Source organism: Phoca vitulina, unplaced genomic scaffold (assembly GCF_004348235.1).
Source record: "Phoca vitulina isolate PV1807 unplaced genomic scaffold, GSC_HSeal_1.0 scaffold6, whole genome shotgun sequence".
NCBI lineage: Eukaryota > Metazoa > Chordata > Mammalia > Carnivora > Phocidae > Phoca > Phoca vitulina.
Window position 1 is genome coordinate 20,168,186 of NW_022589709.1, and position 23,434 is coordinate 20,191,619.

General features: G+C 57.9%; 1 protein-coding gene across 2 annotated transcripts; it reads right to left on the bottom strand.

Annotated features, from left to right (window-relative positions):
• Positions 1 to 4,903: 4,903 nt before the first annotated feature.
• PDLIM7 (PDZ and LIM domain 7) lies at positions 4,904 to 21,269 on the bottom strand. 2 transcript variants are annotated; one of them, XM_032403833.1, is made up of 13 exons: positions 21,086 to 21,269; positions 20,023 to 20,129; positions 16,250 to 16,401; positions 16,140 to 16,170; positions 15,554 to 15,672; positions 14,769 to 14,905; positions 14,570 to 14,606; positions 13,533 to 13,594; positions 13,146 to 13,383; positions 12,000 to 12,180; positions 5,668 to 5,788; positions 5,434 to 5,549; positions 4,904 to 5,247 (listed from the first exon to the last, which is right to left on the bottom strand). In XM_032403833.1, the coding sequence occupies exons 2-13, from the start codon at positions 20,116 to 20,118 to the stop codon at positions 5,161 to 5,163; spliced, it is 1,377 nt and encodes a 458-aa protein (XP_032259724.1). In that variant the 5' UTR covers positions 20,119 to 20,129; positions 21,086 to 21,269; the 3' UTR covers positions 4,904 to 5,160. The 2 variants fall into 2 exon arrangements, with proteins under 2 accessions (XP_032259724.1, XP_032259723.1); XM_032403832.1 differs by lacking the exons at positions 4,904 to 5,247; positions 5,434 to 5,549; positions 5,668 to 5,788; ... (1 more) ...; positions 13,146 to 13,383; positions 13,533 to 13,594 and adding an exon at positions 14,019 to 14,363 and having other exon boundaries at positions 21,086 to 21,252.
• Positions 21,270 to 23,434: the final 2,165 nt, after the last annotated feature.

The following is a 23,434-nucleotide window of genomic DNA, read 5'->3' on the forward strand; positions in this document are numbered from 1 at the left end:
CACCCTTCACGTCACTAACATATTGGGTGTCTCCCATCCCTAGAGTGAAAGTTCCCCTCCACACTGGGAGGCTGGTCCTGTGGCTCCTGGAGTAAAAAAGACAAGAAAGAGGGAGGATTCAGATCCAGAAGCTGGTCACTGGCTGTGTGACCTTGGCTAAAAGGCTTCCCGTCTCTGAGTTTCCTCTTTGATGACTTATAAGGATAAAATGTGACTGGATGGAGGCTTAAAAGGTGAGAAACCCCTCCCCTCCTCCTCGAAGCCTGGCTTTCCCACCTTCCACACCCATCTTCCCATCTTCCCATCTTCCCGTTCTGTGCTTCCCCACAACTCTCAGGGAAGGTTTCAAGGCTGACATGTTGGCCTCAGCACGCGGTCAGCACCAGCTGGTAGAGCCTCTCTGCCCTCACCCTGCCTCTGCCAAGTTCCAACCAAGCACCCCTTCAAGAGTACCCATCATCACTCCAGTGCTCCCCGCATTTCCCAGGCATCGGCCCCTGGCGTGGGGCCAGCCACTTGACCACACTAGCTCTGCTCCTGCTAAGTCCATTGCTGTCACTGCACAGACTTTGCCAACCGTATAACCTTAGACTCATTGCTGGACCTTTCTCGTCTCACTCATCTTCAACTATAAAATGGGGATGATCATGATGGTGCCTACCTCATAGTGTCTGAGGATTTAAAAAAAGTAGAACGTGCTTAAAATGGCAACTGCACATAGTAGATGCTATTGATGTGTTGGTTGCTATTCCTGTTTTACAGATGGGAAAACTGAGGCTCAGAGAGGGGCAGTGACTTGCCCTGAGGCGTGCAGCTGGTGAGTGACAAAGTCTGGATGGGAACCCAGGTCTGTCCCATGTCACTTCACACCACAGGCTCTCCCTGCTTCCCCTCCTAGCACCCTCATTTCCAGGGGGTGTGGCCTAGCCTAGAGTTTGGTCAGAAGTAGTTCTTGAGGCTACAGCTGTAGAGACGAGGGTGGGACTCACAGGGCTGGGGGGTGGTGGTGGTGGTGGTGGTGGTGGTCCAGGACTCGGAGGGGAGGAAGTGTGCCCAGTGCTGTGGATGTCCATGGTTAAGTGTCCCTGTCACTGTCTTCTGGCTGCTTTTCCACTGCAGGCTCCAGATGGGAGCATGTAGTCCAGGCCGGTGGGCAGATGCAGAGACTGCTTCAGGGAGGGACACGTCTCCCAAGTCAGTCCAATGGGTGTCAGCTCTAAGACTATTGCTGGAACCATTAAGAAAGGCTCCACTGGGGCTACTGAGCTGGCAAGATGTGGGCCTGGGGCTTGTTGAGGGGCATCTTTGCCAATAAATGGGGAGACCCACCTGAGAATACAGCCAGCATGAAGAAATCAGAGCTGAGAGATGGAGAGTGAGGGAGAAAGCAAGCTCAGAGAGACTCCCACTGTCATTGACCTTTCCAGTTAAATGAGACAAATTCTCCCTGTTTTTGCTAAAACTAGTTTGAATGGCAGCTGAAAGAGTCCTTCCTAATCTACCTAATCCCCAAGTAGTAGTCATTTTTGTCTGCGGCAAGGACGTGGGTGAAAGCTGAGCTGGCCTTATGGTGCCCCGCCCTGCCCCAGCCCTGAGAGGGAGGACCCTCCCTGGCCACTCTGTGGTGACCTCACCGCACAATCTCCCTGGGCTGGCCCCCGCCCCCCCCCCCCCCCCCCCCCCCCCCCCCCCCCCCCCCCGCGGCCCCCCCCCCCCCCCCCCCCCCCCGAGTTCTTCCCAGACTCCCAGCAAGCTTCTTGCTCCACTGTGGCCCCTGGAGCCCTGGTCCCCACCTCCTCTAGGCCCTGCTAGGGAGGGGCCCTTCCTCCACTCACAGGGTTGTTGGAATCCCAGCCTGGCAGCTGGTCCCTGTGTGATGTGGGGCCCGGCCCTTCAGCCCACGGCCTCAGCTCCCCTTCCCTAGCCGGGCTGCTTGGAGGGGCCCACAGGACTGTGAATGTTCCAAGGCCACGTGGGACCTGGCACTGAGGAGGCAGCCCCAGAATCATCAGTTCTCTGTACTCTGTCCTCCGGTGGAACAGTCCCTCGCCCTGCACTGCCTCTCTCCCCGCTGACTTCAAATGAGCTCAAACCGCTCAGAGCTGGCAAAAGCCCCTCCCCTGCCTGCCGCCTCTCCAGTTGCCCACTCATGCCCCCGCCGTGGGGCTCTGCCCCCTCGGTTGGAGACTGTACTCTCCAAGGGCGCTAATGGCCTCCCCTGCCTGGCACAAGGACATTTCCCAGTCCCCATAGCCTCCACCCGCACAGCCTCACACCCCAGCTTTGGAACACCGTGATCCCTGCTGCTCTTTGGGGAGGTGCAGTGGGGAGCACTTCAGCCTTTGATCCTTGGAGCAGCAGACCCAGGCCATTCTGGCTGGGGGACTCTGGACAGGTCACTTTCACTCTCCGAGCCTCAGTTCCCTCATCTGAAACATGCCTTTAATTGCATCCCTCTTGATTTTATATGATTTTATGTGATTTTATATGATTAAATTATATATAAGCTATCGCTCTGTGGTTCCTGGCAGAGGGAGGGAGCATTCAAAGCAGTACCCCATGCTTGTGTTTACTTCCATCTAGGCTAGCTCCTCTTTCCTGAGATTCGGGCCCCCAGCTTTCTGCTCCTCACCCTCCCCTCCCTGTCCACCCCCTCCCCCAACTTCCCCTTCTTCAACCACCTTCCCTGGGCAGAAGCCTCCCAGCTTCCTCCCTCCACCCATCTGGGCTGTCCAGCTGCCCCTGGCTGCTAGTGGTCCAGCTTCCTCCTGGCCCACCACAGCCAAGCCTCTGAAGAGCTGTCTACACTCTCTCACCTCCTCTCATTCCACATCTCACAAGCCCTCCCCCTTGTTCCTCTCACCCTGCTGCCCCAGCTCTCTGCTAAACTGATCTGGCAAACATGGTCGCTTTGTTGAGAAATGCAATGGGGACTCTTTGGCCTTATCTGCCTAGATGACACTGTTGGCAACTTCTGGAAACACTCCTGCCCTGCCCCTGCCTCCCTGCCCTGAGCTCTCCAGAGGCTGTCATCTGTCTGCTTCCTCTGGGATGTTGCTGCTTCCTGGCCTCTCATTTCTTCCCCTGCTGTCCTCATGCTGGATTTGTTCCATGTTTATTATTTTTGTAACAGGTTAAAAAAGAATTGAACTTAATTGCCAACATCCAAAAGCCAGATTTCACATAAAAGTCTGAATCTCTGGATTCTGTTGGTAAACTGTCAGATTTGGCACAGCTGGGCATTCCTACATGGTGGCCCTTGCTTGGGGCCGAGAGTGGCTGCCCCCAGAAGACTCCCCCCAGACTGCTCCCAGCAGCTCTCACCATCTTCCCCTGTGCTCTTGCTCACCTGTATCCATGGAAACCAAGGATGGACTGAGAGGGCTTCACGGTTCAAGAGAAGTGGGAGAGAGTACATTTCTTTGTGGAAGCGAAAGATACTGTGTTTAATATGCTAGGGATGTCTCACTTGAAAGGACACCGCATCTTACCTGCTTTACTCCTGCTGTGACCTGCCTGGGCCCCTGCTCCTCTCGCTCTCTGGGCATCAATTACATGCATCTGTGACCTTCCCGGCCCTGCCCAAACTCATTCCTGAATTGAATCTGAGGTGAATATGGACTTGAATCTTCATCTACTCCCTGAATTTGTCACATAAATGTCCCACAGGCCCCCCATCCAGTCATTCAACAAACATTCACTGGGCATCCACTGTGTGCCAGGCACTGTTCCAGGCCCTGGCAAGGCGTGAGGAAAATGACCCAGGAAGCCCTGCCCTCATGCTCCAGGGGTCCTCAAGAGGACACAACAGAGAGGCCATCTCTTCTCTTGAAAAGGATGGGCCCGAGGACCTGCTGAGAATGCCAGCAACTTCAAACATGCTAAAGATCCCCATGCCAGGTTGTCCTGGCCCTAGTCTGGCTTCTCCTCAGTCTCTCTCCAGTCCAGGCTTGAGACGGGAGGGAGAGATGACAGTTCTCCTAGGGTGGTGGATGGTATCGGTGGGAAGCAAGAAGCCCCAGAGAAAGATGGGGCCACTACCAGAGCCTCCAGGTTTCAAGACAGCAGGCAGAAGGGAGCTCCCAAGGCACACTCACTGATGAAGGATGCCCAGACTCAGGTCTGGCATCCAGTCTGGCTCATGGCTCAGGAGCTATGAAACCTCGGTCAGGTCTCCTAACCTTTCATCCCCACAGTGAAGGTAGACACCTCCCAGGATGGCTGTGAGGATGGCATGAGATGGTGTGAGCAATGACTGGTATATTCCAGATGCGTAGCAGAGTTGCCTTCCTGCCTCTCTCCTCACCCCTCATCCCTCAGGCCCCCACTCTAGGCTCCCTGGGTTCCATCTCTGCCAAGTCACTTTCTGCTCCTCCCTTTCCGTGGCCCCTGCCCCTCCTCCTAGTCCCCCTCCTTCCGTCCACCTTGCTCACAGCTCTCAGAGCTCTTTTACAATACAAATCTGAACGAGTTGCTTCACTATTTCATGCTCTTCTGTGCCCTGACACCCCCACCTCGCCCTCACGACGCACTCCCAGCTCCTTGGCCTGGCCTCCCAGGCCCCGGGGGCTGTGCTCTCCAGCCCCACCCTCTGCTGTGGCATTCGGCTGGCACCCCTGGGCCTTCACTCTGGCTGTCGCTGTTTTCCACCTCCCATCTCTGCAGATGCACCTCCAACTCCTCTTCTCTGACCCCCAAGCCAGTCCCGATCAGGCACCCCTCCCGTGGGTGCTGGGGCCTAGCACATGGGATCCCCCTTGGCCTTCTCCTGCTGACCATGAGCTGTCTAAGTCCCCATCGCAAGGATGACCAGGACAGCCAGCCCTGGGAAAACTATCTTAATCTCCACCCTGCCACGGGCCTCAAATCCCAGCCTCCCTAATGCACAGGCAGAAGCACATGCAGGACACGGCTGGATACAGGTTTATTGTGGCACTGGATGTGAACAGGGGCTGGTGTGGCCAGCACCGGTGTGTGATGGAGGTGGAGGGAGTGCGGGGAAATGAAGGGGAGAGGGCAGGGCCCAGGGAACCCCAGGCTCAGGCCAGGAGTTGGGGTTGGGGTGACCTCCGCCAGCCCTATCCAGAAATCTGGGGCGATGCCCTGGAACTGGAGCTCCCTCGGGCTGGGCTGGATGAGGTGGCCGTGGGTGGGAGGCGCTCACACGTGGGAGAAGGCGTGGCTCTTGCAGAGGGGCTTGTCCTTCTTGGAGTAGAAAGTCTTTCCTTCCAGGTTGATCTGGCATATCTGAGGACAGCCAGGCTCAAGCCACACGGGGTTGGTGGTGGCAGGAAGAATCCCCTTCCCAACCTCTCATGAATTCCAGAGGCAGGGAGTGGAAGGGAGGCTGGTGAAGAACCCTGGGTGGGGCCGGGGGAGGGGGACCCGAGTCCAAGGCGGGGGTGGGGGGCGGTGTGGAGGGGTGGAACTCACCGCACACACAAAGCAAGTGTCATGCCAGCTGAAGCCCAGTGCCTCCAGGAAGCGGTCCCCCGCGTCGATCTTGAAGTCACAGCCCCGGCATTTCGTGCCAAACATCTTCTCATAGTCTGAGGGTGGAGGCAGAGAGGAAGGGGGCCCTGGGTTCTCGCCTGCCGCACACCCCACCCCTTACCTGTGCCACCCCACCCCTTACCTGTGCCCCCCCACCCCCGGGGGGCCACCTACCTCGCTCGCAGTAGGGTGCGCCTTCCTCCATGTAGAAGGCCCTGTTCCGAATGGGCGTCTTGCAGGCCGCGCAGGTGAAGCAGTGCACATGCCAGGTCATCTTTAGGGCATGCATGATCTCCTAGGAGGACGCTACAGTCACCAGGCAGCTTGGCCCCTCCTCTCCAGAGCTGGGGACATAGGAAGGCTGGCCGTGGGCCCTCTTCCTTCCCAGGATAAATGTTCCATCTGCACACCCACCATTCCCGTTCTACTTCCGGCCCTGAGGTCTCCCCGTGGATGGCCACTATGCCTTTCAGATTTGCCCCGTCCAGAGCTCGGCGCCTCACCTCTGTACCCCAAACCCGCCTCTCCCACAGCTGTCCGTAGCTCAGTTGACGGCAACTCCGTCCTTCCAATCTGCTCAGCTGAGATGCCCCTCTTTCTCTCATGCACCACATCAAGTCTGCCAGGAACCCCTGTTGGGTCCGTCTTCAAGGTGCATCCAGATCCTGACCACTTCTCACTGCCTCCCTGATGCGGGATGTGAGCCTCCAGCATCCCTGGCGTGGGGGACGGCCCAAAATTCACCTCTGAGCTCCTCCTTCTGCCCTACAGACTGACGTCAAGCTGAGCGAGTCCACATTCCCCTCTGCTTGAATCCCTGCCTGCCCTGCATTTCCCTCTGGCCTCTGCACCCTCTGCTCTCGCCACGTGGTCTCTTGCCCATGGCTGACGCCCCAGGCATGCCAGTCTTGGGGTTCACACCGGCTGTCCTCTCTGCCAGCTGTCCCAAGTCGCACCCCTCACTGCCTTCCCGTTTCTGCTCCATTGTCCCCTTCTCCAGAGGCCTGTTCTGACAACACCAGTTAAGACTTCCAATCTGCTCTTCCAATGCCACGTTCCCAATACCTTTAACTCTGTTCTCATCCCTCACCAGCTTGTACTAACGCAGTACCAGGTGATTTACTTATTGTACCTATTGCTTAGCATTTCCTCTCCTCCCTTCTTCCTGCTCAAATGTAAGGTCCGGGAGGGAACGGGACAGGACTGTCCTAGTAACCGCGGTACTGCAACAGCGCCTGTCCCTGTGGGTGCTCATCAACAAGCGCTCTTGAGTTAACCTGCTCCAATGGACTGGGGAGGAAGCTGAGGCTCAGGGAGCCTGTTCTCTCCCTGGGCCTGGGCTGACAATCCCGGGGACCATTGGGCCAACCAGGGCCAGCAGCATTCAGATCTAGAGCAGGCAGAGAGCAGTGTGGGGCCTCAAGGTGGGTCAGATCTGTGGGTCCAACCAGACCTTACTTCTTAGCTGGGTAACTTGGCCAATGGCATTACTTTCTCTTGACACCTGGTTCCTTCCCTTGTGAACCTGGAACCTAATCCCAGCCTTGCAGGCTGTAAGGATGGCCCCACATTGGAAGCTGGGGGTCCCAGACCCCATGCCTGCTGGGGCCAGGTAGAGTACTCCATAGGGCAAGGTGTTGTTGGGGAGCACCCGTAGGGACGGCGCTGAGCAGTTCGTGCAGGAATGCCCGGAAGGCTCAGGTTGAAATCTAGGTGTTAAAGTGAAATCTGATTTTCAAATATTGCCCGTTAATTTAAAATGCAAGTGTAGACCAAGCAGGACATGTGGGCAGCCTCTGCTCTCAGATGGCCCATCAGTGCTCTCTGCCTCTCTATCGCATCTCACATCTACCTCACAACCACCCTGGCCAGGCAGTGACCGCCACCATTTAGTGAGGCCCAGGGAAAGTGACCCGCACCAGGTCACATAGACAATAGATGGCAGAAATGGGTTTCATGCCCAAGTCTAGCAGCTCCAAAGCTGGCTCTTCCCACTGCCTGGTGCTGCCTCTTTTCAAGAAGTAGACAAAGGCTCCAGGGGAAGGAATCGGCTGTGAGCTGGTGGCACAGGGGGCTTGGGCAAGAGCGAGGGTAGCCCAGGGCGGGGTCCAGTGTGTGTGTGTGTGTGAGCAGGGAGGCAGCTTTCTGCTGGTATTCAGACGAACCTGGAAGCCAGTTATCAATATTTATTTTAATGCCCTAGTTTCCTCAGTCTGTCTGCCTCTCCCCTCTCCACTGCCCTGACCCAGGCCCCAGCAGCCTGTTCCCCTCTTCAGCTGTCTCCCCCTGCCCAGAGGAAGCTTGCTGCAGCATAGCTGACCTCATCAGCCCCGGCTCCAAACTCCTAACACGGCCCCCACTCACCTCTTGCGCCTCACCTCACACCCTTCCCAGGTGTTACCTTGTGACACAAGCTATTCCTTCTGCTTGGGAGTGCTCTCTCCTGATCCTTCTTCAGCTAATTCCTACTCATTTTTAAAGTTCAGCTTAGAGGCCACTTCTGTCCATTCCTTCAAACATTTACTGATCACCCTCTATATCTGGAGCACAATATTAAGCAGACCAGCCCCTGGTCCCAGCCCATGGAGTTCACACCTGGGGAGAAGACGGGACAAGAGGACTGGAGAGTAGTGAGCAAACTGTGGGAGACTTGGTCTGGTGGAAAGGGTGGTATGAGGGAAGGTGTTCCTGAGGAAATGATGGGAGTCCCAGATGAGAAGGAACAAGGTAAAGAGGGTGCTCAAATAGTATTCCTGGCAGAGAGGACAGACTGTGCAAGGGCCCTGTGGTAAGGGAAACAGCACATTGGCAAAATGAAATGGGTCACACAGCTGGAGCACTGGAGAGGGGCAAGTGGTGAGAGGTGAACCTGAAGAGCATAGGGCTTCAGGTGGCCCCCAAACCTGGGTAGGTCCCCTCTAATGTGTCCCTCACGCTGTGCAGTTTCCCTCCAACTCCACGGAAACTAACTGATTGCCCTGCATTTCTCTCCCCATGCTCCATGCTGATCTCCCAGGGCAGGAACAGTTCTGAGCTCTGGGCGCAGACAGGAACGGAGCCCCTGGCAGGCTGGGGAGGTAAGCCTCCCCCCACCCTTTCCCCTAGGGTGAGGTAGGGGCTTCCTAGAGTTTGTCAGGCCCTGAGTCCCTGCAAGAGGGGAAGCTAAGGGCTCCTGGGCCTCTGTGAAACATTAGCCTGGACTGGGGCAGGAGAGGGTTTGCCACCCAAGGCTTACACCAGGATCTGGGAGCCAGCCAGGCCCTGTTAGGCTTGGCTCCTCATCTGTGGCCTGGATGATAATCCTGTCCACTCAGCACAGGGATGCAGCAGGACAAGAGTGCAGTGTAATGCAGAGAGAGCAGTCATCCAACAGTGGGGCCTTGATTTGTGATGCCCAGCTCAAGAAAGGTCCTGGGATCCAGCCCATTCTCTTAGAATAGCCCAGTGGGGTGTGGCCCAGGCTGGCAAGGAAAGGACTGTGATCTGGGGCAAAATTCCCTCATCCAGAAAGTGGGAATCACTACACTGACTTCCTATAGTAGGACTGTGAAGCTGGATGCCCCACACACTGTAAGTGCTCCACAACACAAACTGTCATTACAACGACAAAGACTGTGATAATATCCATTTCCCCCTTCCTGTCTACTGATGGAATCTCCATTTTTTTTGCTGGGCACATGGCTGTCCCAAATAGACTGTCTTTCCCAGCCTCTCTTGCAGCTCAGCATGGTCATGTGACTGAGATGTGGTCAATGGGAAGGAAGCCCAAGGGTTGAGTGGTGGCATCTCGAGATGGCTGCCGTGGGCCTTCGATCCCTTCTTCCCCTTCCCGCTTCCTGCTGGCTGGAACGTGGCAATTTTGGCCGAGGCTCATCTCAGACTAAGAGTGTTAAGTAAAGGGAGGGGGGTGGGAGGATGGGTTAGCCCGGTGATGGGTACTGAGGAGAGCACGTTCTGCATGGAGCACTGGGTGTTATGCACAAACAATGAATCATGGAACACTACATCAAAAACTAATGATGTAATGTATGGGGATTAACATAACAAAAAAAAAAAAAAAAGAGTGTTAAGTAAGCCTGTGCTGAGAATGGCCGAGAAACAAGATACAGAAGCCTAGATCTGCCCATTAGTCCCAGATTGCCCACCCCTGCACTTTCTTAGGTGGAAAATAAGCTGCCACTATTTTGAGTTTTCTACTGCTTGTGGGCAAGGTAATCCTTACTAATGGGAACATCACTACAGAGCTCCCCGGCCACATCTGGCGGCTCTGCCTCTGTATCCAGACATAAGCAGCATGAAATGTCGGGAAAAGCCCAAGCTGGGAGTCAACAGTGCCTGGGACCGCTCTAGCTTAGCTCTCGTGCTTTGCAGCCTTGGGCGTTTCTGTCCCTCTCGGGCTTCAGTTTCCATACATGTGTGACAGGAACCCCATTAGCTTTTCACCCTGCCTGTTCTGCCCCTTTTTCCTCCCGCTGTGCCCTTGACCCCCTGACACCCTCTGAGTCCTCCCCACCTAGTAGGAGCTCCCAGGGGCAGGGCCCAAACCTGTTACTTCAGGAGGCGTCCTCGAGCAAGGGGCACACTATCTGGCACACTGTCCGCACTTAATAAGAACGAATGGGGGCAGGGAGATGGCCCACCACTCTACGCTCATCACATGCTGAGCCAAGCCCCAAGCCTGGCTCCTGTTGGCAGCTGGGTTACCCTGCAGAAAACATGGCCCGGCTCTGCTGTGTCTTTAGCCTCAGTGGGAAGAACAGGCTTTTGAATCACAAATTTGTGTCTGGCCTTCCGGCTTTGGCACTCCATAGTCCTATGCCCTCCAGGCACGGTGAACGGTCCGTCCTCTTGTGCACTGGAGGTGGCACACCCGCTGGGTCAGCCTCCTCAAAGCCTGTCACGACCCCCTTCTGCCTTCTCACGGAAGATGAAGGCTAACATACTGGGTTTGCCAACTTCCCCTGCAGCCCAGGTGCTCATAGAATAACAATTCCAAACACTGAGATAAAGATGCAAGGTCCTGGTTTTTCTTCCAGAGTCAAAAGCAAAAACCTTGTTAAAATAAGGCCATTTGGCCCTTCCCTCTCCTTCCCGCCTGCAACAAGAACACAAGGCCTGGGGCTTGAGTAGTCCTCGGGTAAGCATGGTATGAGAGGCCTGGACAAGGGTCTACATGCTAAGGATTTCGGAGCCAAAGGCAGGAAAAGCCTAAAGGCATCCTGGAGCTGCTGTTTCAGCCCTGGGATTCTTGTGACGGAAGTAAATAACCCCTTCTGCTGAAAGCTCTGTAGTGAGGTTTTATTATGGCCGCTAAATGCAACCCCACTGACGCAGCCACTGGGATCCGCGTGGGCCTTCCCTCTTCGGATAATGTCATCTTGTTTTACTTCAGGGAACCGACCCTCCCTCACTCTGTCTGTGGTGCGGGTGGGACCGCCGGACCCCTGCTCCGGCGGGTGTCCCCCAGGCCCGGCTAATCCGAGTCCTGCAGCTCGAGGCCAGAGATGGGCATGTGACCCAGCTGTTGCCATGAGCATCAGCACTGGGACCGCTGACATGTCAGCTGGCACCGGGGTGCTCCTATTCTCTTTGCGGCACTAAGCTGGGGAGAGGGAATCCTGGAGCCGCCATGGCACCATCTTTGCCAGCTTCTAAGTAAAAGTACGCAGGGAACGAAGTCAACACAGAGGACGACAACAGAGGCCAGTGGGGGAAGTCCTGACAACCCCAGGACCCGCCCTCAACTAGGCCTGACGCTAGTGCCCCTCGGGCTTTCTGAGTGTTTGAGCCAATGCACAAACCTCCTGCTTTTTAGAAGCTAACAATATACCACTTCGCTTTTATGATGGACCCTCTAACTGAAAGGAACTTTGCTTTTACAAAAAAGGCAAAAAGTGAAAAAGAGCGTTCAGCGTTTGCTCCGCAGCGAGCCATTACAGAGGCGGCTCGTACCTCTTACCCGAGCGCGGGGCCCCACCCGGCTCCTTCCCCGGGAGCCGCACTCGGCATCCGGCTCCAGGCCGCATCCCCGCAGCAGGCCGCCACAGCTCTGAGCTGAGTCTGTGAGCATCTGCGCTTCATCTTGATTTCCTTTGTGCATCTGCTAGCAAGATGTGTCCAAAGGTACCAGAAAAGCCTACATGAGGTTATTTTTTGGGTCTGGGAACGCTCAAATTTTCTTCCACATAAATTAACAGTACTTGCTTCTTCACCACGCCGTTTTGGCTTGTGAAAGTTTTCACAGGAACGCTCTACTTTCAGAGAGCTGGGGAAACCTGTAACACTCCTGCTTGCTTGAGCCCCTCTGAGCAGGACTTTGGTCATCGGTGAAGAGGATCTTGGCTAATGTAAAATGAGGCTAATATAGCATCCTGTTTATTAAGATGCTAAGGATCCAAAGGACTCCTGAGGGGAGAGCCCCCAGGCCTAAGAGTTCCTCCGTAGTACTCTTCCACGCTGACGGGGTCAGATTCGCCCTCCCCCCGCCCCCCACCAGCCCCACTCACGCCTGTGATCTTCTTCTTGCACTTGGCACAGCTGGGTGCATAGCGCACATCATAGCAGGGTGGGCAGAAGATGGCACCCTTCTCCTCAAAGAAACCGCCCTCTTCCAGGACCTTCCCACACTGGCTGCACACAAATTCCTCGGGGTGGTATGCATGGCCCAGCGCAACCAGGTAGCGGCCCCTGAGGGGGAGGCGAGGGCAGTGAGAGGGAGTGCACGCCTGTCCTGCGTAACGTTAGTGGTCACCTACTCTGAAGCCTGGAAGGGAAATTCATGCTCCCCATTGTCCAGATAAAGGAGAAACAGGCTTGGGAGGTGACCCGAGTGATGACACAGTGCTGAAGCTGCACCGCTCTGACGACAAGAAATTGTGACAGGTCGTGTTGGGAGGAGGAAGAGGGTTACGCTGGCTGGGGGCTGCTGACCTGGGCCCAGTGAGACAAACCAGAGGAACTGGGGCCCTGGGGGCAGGAGGCCCAGAGTGCCCATGGGCTCTGAAGACCAGTGGGTACCTGAGCCGACCCTGGTCCCCACCTTGTCCCACTTGCCTGGTCCATCTGGCCTGGGGAGGGGCCTGCAGGTCCCACATAAATGTCTGAAGGGGGTTCTTTGCAGAGCCTAAGAGCTGACAGGAGTCAAGAGCAGCGCAGGACCAGGGCTGAGAACTAGCAAGGTTCTAAGGAGCCAGCACGCTGACTCTGGGGGCGCTGTGTGACCCTGCTGGGCCCCAGGGAATAGGGCAGGGAGGGAGGGGCCTCGGGCCTGTCTGTCCTGAGAGCAGAGGTTTGGCAGAGACCAAGTGAACAGGAGGGAGAGCAGAGGGGCTGGGAGGGGCAGGCCCTTCCCTGCCCAGAGAGCGGCCTTTCTAGGTGTGCAGCTTGTGTTGTTGGCACTTCCTCCATGTCAGCAGGGCAAACGCTGATAGAGGCTGACGTGGGGTGCGGTGGGGGAAGGGATGCAGGATGCAGAATCTGAGGACCTAGGCCAAGTCCCTGCCCCCACCGCTACTGGGAACTGAATCCTCATCCTCCCACAGTGACAGCTAGATGAGTGGGGAGACAGTCAGGGGCGCAAAGGTCGGAAAGATGCCTGGGCCAGGCTTTAGGACGGGGAAGGCCAGAGTAGGAAAAGGAACAGGGCCACCCACCGGATGACCTTGTGGCAATGGTGGCACACGGGAGTCTTGCCATTGTTGCCACCGCCTGCTCCCGTGGCCCCTCCAGCGGCTGCCTGCACGATGGAGGTGCGGTTCTGCAGAGGCGTGGGCGTGGCTGGCTGGCTGTGCCGGGTCAGCACCGTGCTCGTCTTGTCCGGGGCGTAGCGCTCAGCAAATGCGGGGTCCACAGCCCAGGGTGGGCGGCTAGTGGGACTGGGGGTGGTAGGGCCTGCCGGGGCTAAGGAAAGTGGCTCCAGGGAGGTGCCCAGGACCCCAAAGGTCAGGGGGTTGAGCCTGGGGCAGCTTGGAGCACCCCCCCCCGCATGCCCCTGGAGGCTACCCACCCTTCCCCAGGCCCAAGCCCACTCTCTCTCTCACCAGGCCAGGGTTCCTGGGGTGTAGCTGAGGCTGGGGCTGGGGCTTCTGTCCTGGGCACCTGGCTGCAAGATCTGCCATTCAAGGCCCTGTATGGTTGAGGCTCCTGGCGTGGCCCCACCCCCCAACCTTGGTCCTGCTGTCCCCATGGGAGATGCCTGGGTGCATGAGAGCTGCTGGGCTGGACTCCAGGTCCCACAGGAGTAGGTATGGGTAGGGCAGCAGCTTCTCCTAGCCAGGTTCCAGCTGACAGCTCTGTTGTACAGGGCTGGGAGGTGGAGCAGGACTCTCTCCCTTCTGGGGCAGTTCTCGGGGCTTCCTCATCCCAGAGATCTAGCTCTGACGGCAGGGCCCACTTTGCCAGGTACCACCCCTCATTGAGACCCAGACTGGCATGGCCCACACTGGGTCTGAACCATCTAACACCCCCACACCCAAACCACAAACCAAGCCCACAAAGACAGAAGGCAGAGGCAGAGGAAGCAGGGCTGAGAATGTTTATTTCCATGCTTGAGGCAGCACAGACCTGGCAGAGAGTAATACCACAGGGCAAAGAGGGAAGGCAGTGTCAGACAGGGCCAGCCCCTCTGCCAGGCCAGCAGGAGGCTCAGTCCAGGGGCAGGAAAGGAGGGGGTGAGGTAGGCGGAAGCTGCAGCGACCAAGTGGGGGGGGGTTGCCCTGGGTGGGAGGAACAGAAAGAGAGAGGCAGAGAGGGCAGCCGGCCGGCGAGGGCCGAGCTACGACTGCACGTTGAGCACGTGGGCAGAGCGCTGGTGGTGCCAGTCCCGGAGGCGGGTGTAGCGTGGGCTCTGCAGCTCCAGGACATACTTTTCCCTGGGGGGCAGAGAGAGAAGGAGGAGGAAGTAGAAGGAAGGAGAGTTGCAAGGGAGGAAGGGAGGGAGGACGGAAGGGAGGAAGGAAGGAAAGAAGGAAGGAAAACGGAGAGCCCTGGCGAGGGACCCTCAGGAGCAGACACAGGGCGGTGGCTGGAATGGGCAAGGCAGGAGATGAGAAAGAGGGACTTCGGCCCGTCCTTTTACCTTGACTTCTTCAGGTGCTCCTCATCCGGGTCTTGCACTGAGAGGGCAGAGGCAGGCATTGACCAAGAGAAGACCGAGGGCCACCCCAGCCCTGAGCCCTGGCAGGAGGTCACAGGGTACCAGAGCAGGCTCCCAGCAGAGCCCAGGCCCAGGCTGGGAGCCAGCAGGAGAGTCCGCCCTGCCCTGGGCTGGCACTTACTGAACTCGGTGCCCGTGAGGTGGGCAAGGATGCGGAAGGAACGGGACTGGCCTGTCCCGGGCCGAGGCCGCCAGTCCTCCGTGTCCTCCATCAGCCGCTGCTTGCTGGCGTCTGGAACCAGCGGCCGGAGGGGCTGTCTGTGGGGAGGGTGTGGCTCAGAACCTCATGCGGGGGGTGGGCAGTGGGGGCAGCCCCTCCCGGGATTGGTGCATGTGGGTTATGGTGCTGGGAGAGTGGGGCAGGGCAAGGCCAGGGCCTGCTGGGTGGTGGGGGGGAGGGTAGCTAAGTGAGAGGAAAGGAGGGCAGCTAGGGTGGGGAGGGGCCACCGCCCAGAATGCCAAAAAGAAGGAAGAAAGGGACAGGCAGAGGGGGCTCACTGACTTGTCAGGGGTCTGCACCTGTGAAGGAAATAGACAGATGGGACAGATAAAGGGACAAAGGGACAGACACAAGGAAGAAGAAAAATGGCAAGGGGTCAGAGTAGCCAGGGGCAAGGCTGCACTGAGTATCTAGGGCTCAGTCGCCCGACACCACACCCCAACCCCGGGCCACCAGTTGGGGGGCGCTGCCTGGCTCAGAGCGCCCAGGTAGCGCAGCGCCTGGGCAAGAGCCACACCCTCGGGGGGCCCAGTGCCCACAGCCCCGCCCCGGCCGCCAGGGGTCGCTGCCGCACGGTTCCAGCCAGGCTGGGGCGCAATGCAGACTGAGCAGCAGTGCGCTGCGGGGGCGTGGGGCCTCAGACAGATGGCGTGGGCGCAGGCGGTGGGTGGGCAGGACCGACGTACCCATTCTGCTGCAGGGCGCTGTCAGCGGGCAGGGGCGCCCCGAAGGGCCGGGCCGTCTTGTTGAGGGAGGCGCTGGGTGCAAAGGTGTACCGCGGGGGGTCCGCGGCGGGGGCCAGGGCCTGGGCGGAGACAGAGCCGGGCAGGGCAGGCAGGGGCAGGGACGATGGGCCGGAGGGGGGTGCCCCCCTGGCGTGGAGAGGACAGCGGTGCTCCAGCCCCACACCCACACATCTGGCCGGAGGCATGGGGCGGGGTGGGGTGGGGGGGGACTCAGGTTTCAAGGGGCCCATGTGGGAGGGATGATCTCAGCCCACGCGGGCCAAAGGGCAGACGAGCGCGGCTGGTAGCACAGGCCAGCGGAAGGCAGCGGACAGACAGGCAGACATGCGTGGTGCCCAGACCGTGCGGCAGCTCCCAGCCCAACTCCCAGTTTCCCAGACTCCCCCAGCTCTGGCGCCCACCCTCTATTTCCGGCCAGGGATAGGGGTATCAAGGCTCCTTGCTGCGGGGGAGGGCTAGTCAGCTCAGCAGTCTAGTCCCACCCCTCCCACCGCCCAGATGTTGCGTTCAGATGTCCTAGGCCTACCTTCTGCGGTTTGCTCTGAGCCGGCTGGGCCCTGGAGGAGAAGGAGAAGGGGTAATAGCAGGCCAGGCCTGGGGGTGCCCCACCCGCCAGGCAGGCCAGGGCCCTTGTACCTGCTGAGACCCAGGCTGAGGCGCTCCCCACAGGCACGAATCTTGTTCTGGGCTTCAATGTGAGTGAGGCCCCCGGCATTCTCTCCATCGATGCTCAGCACCCAGTCACCCACAGCCACACCGGCCTGTGCAGCTTTGCCTCCAGGAGTGAGCTGTGGAGAGATGGAAGGTCACGGCCGCCCAAGCCTCTGCAGACCAAACCGAGGCCAACATTAGTCAACCCTGCTTAAGCTGCCCCACTTCTCGAACCCAGAGGCCTCTTCATTCAACGTATTTCTGGGCAGCTGTGGAACACTAAAACAATCTGGGCGGGTGGGGTTCACCTGAACTTCACAAACACCTGAATCACCCTATTTATTTAGTCATTTGTTCACCTCCATGACCCCCCTCCCCACAGTGCAGAACTGCTGTGACATCACCAAGCAGCCACCTGCAGGTTAAGCCCCAAGCTTCTTAGCTCCAACCACAGCCTTTGAGCCCCCTGCCAGCCTCCTGCCCAGGCTGTTTCACCCACCGCTGGCTTCTGCCTATGGCCACTTCCTCCAGGACACCGCCAGGTGCTCCTACTGACCTCTTACACTCCCAGCACCCTGTCCTGGGGCCAGCTACAGGGATCTGCCAGGACCCTCTGAGAGCCAGGAATAGGCCCCCAGCATCTCCAGGTTCCCCGTGAAGTGACTGAAGGGGGCCCAAGGTATCAGCTGAGGTTGTAAATGAGTGTCACCCCAAAGCCTTCAATTGCCACATTACCCTCTCCCCCAGTCCTTTGGGCTCTGCCCTGGGAATCGCCGGTTCCTGTGGCAAATGAGGGGTAATAGTGGGCTGGCAGTAATGGTCACCACCAGCATGAACTGAGACTGTCATGAAGGAATCAGGACTTGGCCTTGAGCTTAGGAGGGGCCATCAGCCCTTTGAAAGTCCCAGTCGGGTACTTCCCAGAGCCCTGATAGAGGTAACCCTGACAAACCCCACTGGGCGCTCCCAGCCCTCTAGCCCCTCAGAAAGGGGTGACACAGCTGTTGTGGGTCTAAGCCCACAGAGCTGCCTGGGCATCTGGCAAGGGGCCTGGCATTAAGTACACTTCCATGGGGAAGGACTGGAAGGCCAATTCACATTCAGAGGTTGGGGGGAAGGACTGCAAGGTACTGGCTGCCCGTGGCCTCAGGAGACTCCTCAGGTGGGCTGATGCACAGACGAAGTTGAGGCAGGGAGAGGGGAGGTGGGAGGTTCTAGAGAGATCTCCAGAAGGCAGAGACACCAGATGCAGCCCTGGGGCAAGAAGGGAGAGCTGGCTCCATTTCATGCTTGGGAGGTTAGAAGGGCAAGACAGCTGGGTGCCTCCTTCTTCATCTGCTACATGGTAAGAAGAGCAGCTGACACTTACTGAGCACCTAGTACTGTCACATGCTAATACTGAATCTTCCAACAACCTGCGGAGTGGAGTCTGAGATTATATGCATTTTACACACAAGGAAAAAAGAGAGTTTATGTAACTTGCCTCAAACTGCTCAGCTGGTAAGAGGCAAGGCCAGGTCTGACCCTGACCCTAAGGCTCCACTACACGAGGCTACCTCCGCTGAGTGTTGGGACCCAACTCAGAGGTCATCCTACCTCGAACAACTCCCTAAACCCCTGGCTGGGTCTGGGGCCTAGATCTCCTCTCTAGCTTTTAGTTCAACCCAACAACCCCTTATAATGAGCATACAGAAGTGACACCCTTGAAAGGAAGTGACTTACTCAAGGTCATGGTGAGTCAGTGGAAGGGAAACCTGGTCCAGCCACTCCCTACCCACACAAGCTGGCTCCTGGGAGGTGTGGGCTAAGCCTGAGGTAGAGGTCTTGGGGGTGGGCAGGAGCAGCTGGCTCCCAGGGAGGGGTGGGGATTTGGGGACTACTTCCTTTCCTGAGCAAGGAGGTCAGGAAGCACAAGAGGGAGAGAGGAATGGTCAGAGAGGTGGAGAGGGAAGCTGGAGAAAACCCTGGGTGTGGGGTGGGGGGCTGGAGAGAGAAGCAAGGAGGCCTGAGGAGTCAAGAAGGGGGAAAGCTAGAGAGCTGGACACTGCATAGGGTGGGGGTGAGTCAGCCTGAGGACTCCAATAGGCAGCCCAACCCCCAAGTCTCAGACATTACCTCATCTCCCAGGCCTGGGCCCACAGCCAGCCCTAGCCCCTCCCTCCTCCCTGGGGTCAGGGGAGAGGGAGGGGCTGACCCAACTCAGAAAAGACCACCCCACCCGCCCAGCCACCAGGGCCTAGGTCCAGCTCCAGTGCTGGGCTCAGCCTGTGGCCCCGCCCACAGCGAGGGCTGCTGACAAGGGAGCTCAGACCCAGAGTGCCCCCAACAGGCCACATCTTAAAGTCCATCCCTCAGGCTATTATGTTGCCCATCCCCTCTAATGAAGAAACTGAGTCTCAGAGTCCAGCCAAGGCCTACAGCTCCCAGCCACATCGGCTAGCACTTTCCCAGAGAGGGGAATATAGAATACGCTTTCAGGGCTAGCAAGGCTTGACAACTGTAGGGGTGGGTTTGTGTAGTAGGCGGACCTAAGCTACCCAGCTGGCAGGGCAGTTTCCAGGGGAACCCCATGGAAAGGTCCCTGGAAAGAACAGTGACCAACCGCCTGCCCTGTCCACCAAGCCCAACTCCTGTAGACAGACTTGGCCTTGGGGCCCCTCTCAGGCTGGGCAGTGCCTGGACAACCTGGCCCCCTCCAGGCTGTGCTTGCTTTGGGCTTCCTGCCAACAGCTGCCTGCCCGGTGGGCGCCTGGGTGGGCCTCTCTGGACAGGCGGATGTGCGGGCAGGAAGTCCCCGCCCCCTCCTGACCCCCTGGCCACAGACACCAGTCCCAGGGCTGGCCTCGTTCTCTCTGGGCACCCTCTTTGTGTCCCACAACTGACCCTACAGTTGGAGCCATGTCCTCGTGGTCACCAGCTGAGGGGCCCACCAATGGCATTTAGGCGTTCAGGCCTCAACCAGCTTTTTTCAGCTCTGTGGACTCTAGTCACCAGCTGGCCATCCCAGCATGGGGTTGCATTCTTGGGCTTATAAGGCAATCCCCCTGCCACAGGGAGGAGCCAGCCCCCAGCTCCACCCCTACCAGAGCAGGCCTTCAGGAGCTGAAGTTAGAACCTTAGAGGCCCAACCCACACCCCTGCTTTGGGTCAGAGGCCACTGCATCCTGAATAGGACCAATGCATGAAGATGGAGAAATCTCACAGAGGCTGGAAAGTGCCCCCATTCCCCACCAAACTGCAGACCATCCCAGTGCCTGAATTCAAATCCCTGCTTTGCCAAGGAATCGCTGTAAAGGCCCCTCTACCTCTCCGAGCCCTGAGTTCCCTCATCTGGAAAAACAGGATGACAATTGCTATTCCCTGGGTGGCAATGAGGCTGAAGTGAGATCCTGCAGTCAAGAATGCCCTGGCTGGGGCTTGGCTCCAAGCATTGCTCCTTCAAGCAGCTTAGATACTTCACAGAGACCTCAGGCTCCCCTCCTGCAGAATGGGCATCCCCCTGGGGCCTCAGAGGTGGCCCCAGGAGCTTTGTGGAATGGCATCAAAGTACAGGGCAGTGCTGGGGAACTGTGGGTGCTCCTCTCCCAGTACCCACCTAGTTGGGAGTCTTTGTGGCAGGTGCCCACCACATCTCTGGACCTAGATACCTCCTGCTCTATTGAACCTGGCTCACTCCTGCTCAGACTCCTCCCATCACCCACCAGAGACCTGAACACCCAAAGACTCCTGGGGGAGCCCCTCCCCCAAAGATGGCTCACCCTGGAGATGGAGAGGGGTACATTGAAGTCCTTGCCCCCCTGTAGCCGAAAGCCCCAAGGTGCGGGCCCCTCCAGCACCACCTTGAAGGACTCCATGGTGCCTGCTCCTGGGAGGAAAGAAAAGGTGAGTGGACAGCATAGTGGGTGTGCACGCAGGCCCAGCTCCGGACACCAGCCTTGGACTGGTGCCAGGGCAGGCAGGCACGAGCAGCCGCTGAACACAGCCAGGGCACCCGTAGGCGGGCACCTTGTCAGGTGTGGCTGGGTTTCTGGCTAGCAGACCTCATTCTGGAAAGGCAGGGGCAAACCCCCTCCCCCAGGGACTGGGATGATGAGGGGTTCCCCTCATTTAGTCTTGAGGTTCTTTTCATTCAGAAATGGGCCGCAGGGCTAATTTGACATGGCCTCCCCCCAAGCCAGCCTTAAGCCTCGCACAGACGGCGGGTGAGTCAGGGGCCGGCGCTCCTCTCCCCCGCCCCCAGGTCCCGACAGGCAGGCCGCGCTGAAGCCTGCTCGGACTATATAAGGCGTGTAAGCTGACACTGCGGAGCCAGCGGAGGGAGCACACGGGGGCTCGGGACGCGAGGGGGAGGGGTGGAAAGGGAGGCGGCTGGAGCGGGTCCTAGCCATTCCCGGACGGGTGGAGGCTGATGAGGACTCCTTTGGGCGCTGGGGGAGACCGGGCGGGGCCATGGCCCCTGTGGAAATCGGTGAGGGCTTGGACCCCGAAGCGTGGCCAGGTAGGGGATTCATTCTGGAGCCCAGCTGGGGTGGTGCCTCCCACACAGGCCTAGTACCATCCCGACGTGACTCAGTTTCCCCCGTCCCCCGCCCGGGCCCCATGCATTGGCAGAGTCCCGGGCGCAGGAAGCAGCGCAGGCGCCAATCGGCCCTGCCGTAGCCGGCTTCGCCGCAGGAAGGCGGGGGCGGGGGCGGAGGCAGGGGCCCAGACTCGCAAGAGGAAGCGCAGCGCTGGCCCCGACCCCGGTGCCCTCCGTGGTCCCCAGCAGGCTCTTGCCCTCAGCCTGGCCCAGCCCGAGACGCCCCGCGCGGTCGCCAGTACCTGCTCGGCCCCGCCGAGGCGCTGCCCGGTGGCTGGCCACACAGAGCCGCGTTGGGATCGGCCACCCGTGTTCTGACCCCGCCCCCGCGGCCGCCGTCCGCTTTGAGCCCGCGGGAGGGGGCGGAGCCAGAGGCCACGCCCCGTCAAAGTCACGCCCGCGAGCGGCTTCTCTACGACTGGGAAGCCCTACCCAATCCTTCCGCCCCGCCCAATCACGAAGTCCCGTTTTGCTTGGAGCTCGAAGGCCTGGCCTGCCCGGGACCCCTTGGTGGGGCGGAGCCTGGGCGGGGTCTGGGCAGGGTCTGGGCTGCCCGTCGCCTGGTCTAGGAGCCAGCTAGCAGCTCGCCCAGCCCCTTGCGCCTCCCTCTGGCCCAGCCGAAAGAAAGCTGCCTTCGAAACCAAACTGACCTGGACATCCTGAATCTCAGTTTCTTCCTCGGAAAAATGGAACAATAATACTCGCCTTGCAGGTCCATCGTAAGGATAGGCATTGTTTGGCGTAAGGTGCAAGCCATCGGCGTCTCCAGACTTTCTAAATCGGAGGGACTTGCGGGTGTGGAACACCTCAAGGTGGGGTCAGTTGAGGTAGGGACAGGGGATCTTGAAGCTAGGTTTGTAGAACCCTCTACAAAAGGCAGAAAATAATGGCAGGGGCGGACCTGGCCTGGCTCTGAGCCTGACCCCAGGCGGTCAACAGCCCTCTGCCCTGTAACGACTCCACACTGTTGAAATGGCCTGTTGCCTGGTACCCCACTCCAGAGAAGGCAGCGCAGGCAGTGGGGATGTAACAGGGTGACTCTAGCAGGGGTGTCAGAATCCCCACTTTGTCCCTAGTGGTCATCCCGGGCAGCTAGCACAGATGGCAGGGGAAATTGAGCAGAAGCAGCAGTGTTCGGCTGAGGGAATGGGCATCTACCCCTCAGCTCCTTCTAGGGCATGGCTGAGGCTGTTCTCCACCCCCACCCCCTGCCCTCATCACATTTCCCTCTTGTTGTGCATTATTTCCCTGACTACACAGACTGCTGTAAGAGTTACCTTTAAAGAAATCCTCTCTTGACCCCACCTCCCCTTCAACTATTGCTCTTCTACTCTTTTTAAAATAGATTTTGCTTATTTATTTGATAGAGAGAGAGAGCATGAGCAGGGGGAAGGGGGAGAGGAAGAAGCAGACTCCCTGCTGAGCAGACTCCCCGGATGCAGGACTTGATCCCAGGACCCCGGGATCATGACCCGAGCCAAAGGCAGATGCTCAACCGACTGAGCCACCCAGGCATCCCCTATTCTACTCCTTTTGAGAGTAAAATTTCTCAAATGAGTTGTCTGTAGTCCTGTCTGCACTTGCTTTCCTCCTGCTCTTTCTTGAACTCATCTAGTCAGGCCGTTGTTTCCACCAGTCCTCTGAATTATTTCCCTCTTCTCAGGGTCTCCAATGACCTCCAAGTTATCAAGTCAATGGTGATTTGTCAGCTTTCCTTTTGCCCTGCCTGGGAGTAGCACTGGTCCAGGTGCCTTCTCCCTTGCCCCTGGCTTCCTACCTCCTCCTGCCATTGGCTATTCCTTCTCTACCTCCTTTGGCAGCTCCTCATCTGCCTCCCAACATGGCCATGAAATGTTCCCGACTACATTCATTTGCCGGGACCCCATCTTGTCCTGTGACTATCAATAACACCTATATGCCAAGGACTCCCAGGTTATATGTCCAGTCCTGACCTTCCCCCCGCCCCAAATTCCAGACTCTAATATCCAACATCCTACCCAGGCTCTGTTTGGAGGTCTACTAGATATCTCAGCTCATCACATCCCAATTTAAAGTTGTGATTTTCCACCTCTCTAACTTCTTCCTCACCTTAGTAAAAGGCATCACCATTCATCCACCTGACTCAGTAAAAACTATGACGTTATCCTTCCTTTCTCTGTTATACCTTAAATTCTGCAAATTCCACCTTCAGAATATGTTCCATATCTGGTCACCAGCCAGCCATTCGTCTTGTGTCTGGACACCTTAACAGTCTCCTAACAGATCTTCCTGCTTCCACCCTTACCTAATCTAGAGTCTCCATGCAGCAGCTGTGATATTTTTTAAGCAGAAATCACACCACATCACCCTCAGCTTTTGGCATTCCAGTGGGCTCATGTTACGCTTGAAATAAAACTAAGGTCCTTAAGATGTACATGACATTAATAAGCTAAGTCTACCTCCCACTGCTCCCTTCCTTGCTCACTCTACCCCAGCCACTCCAGCCTCCTCACTGTTCCTGCAACGCATCAAGCATATTCCTGCCTCAGGGACTTTGCACTTGTAGCTCCTTCTGCTTGGAACAATTTCCCCTGCTACCTAAACAACAGGCT

What these genes read in the sequence shown, in the direction of transcription:
- PDLIM7 (XM_032403833.1), bottom strand. Translation starts at nt 20,118, where the DNA reads ATGGAGTCCTTCAAGGTGGTGCTGGAGGGGCCCGCACCTTGGGGCTTT. An exon ending in AGCGCCCTGCAGCAGAATGG is followed by an intron (nt 14,906 to 15,553) that starts GTACGTCGGTCC and finishes CCCTCCCCACAG; the next exon opens with ACAGCCCCTCCGGCCGCTGG. An exon ending in ACACTTGCTTTGTGTGTGCG is followed by an intron (nt 5,248 to 5,433) that starts GTGAGTTCCACC and finishes GGCTGTCCTCAG; the next exon opens with ATATGCCAGATCAACCTGGA.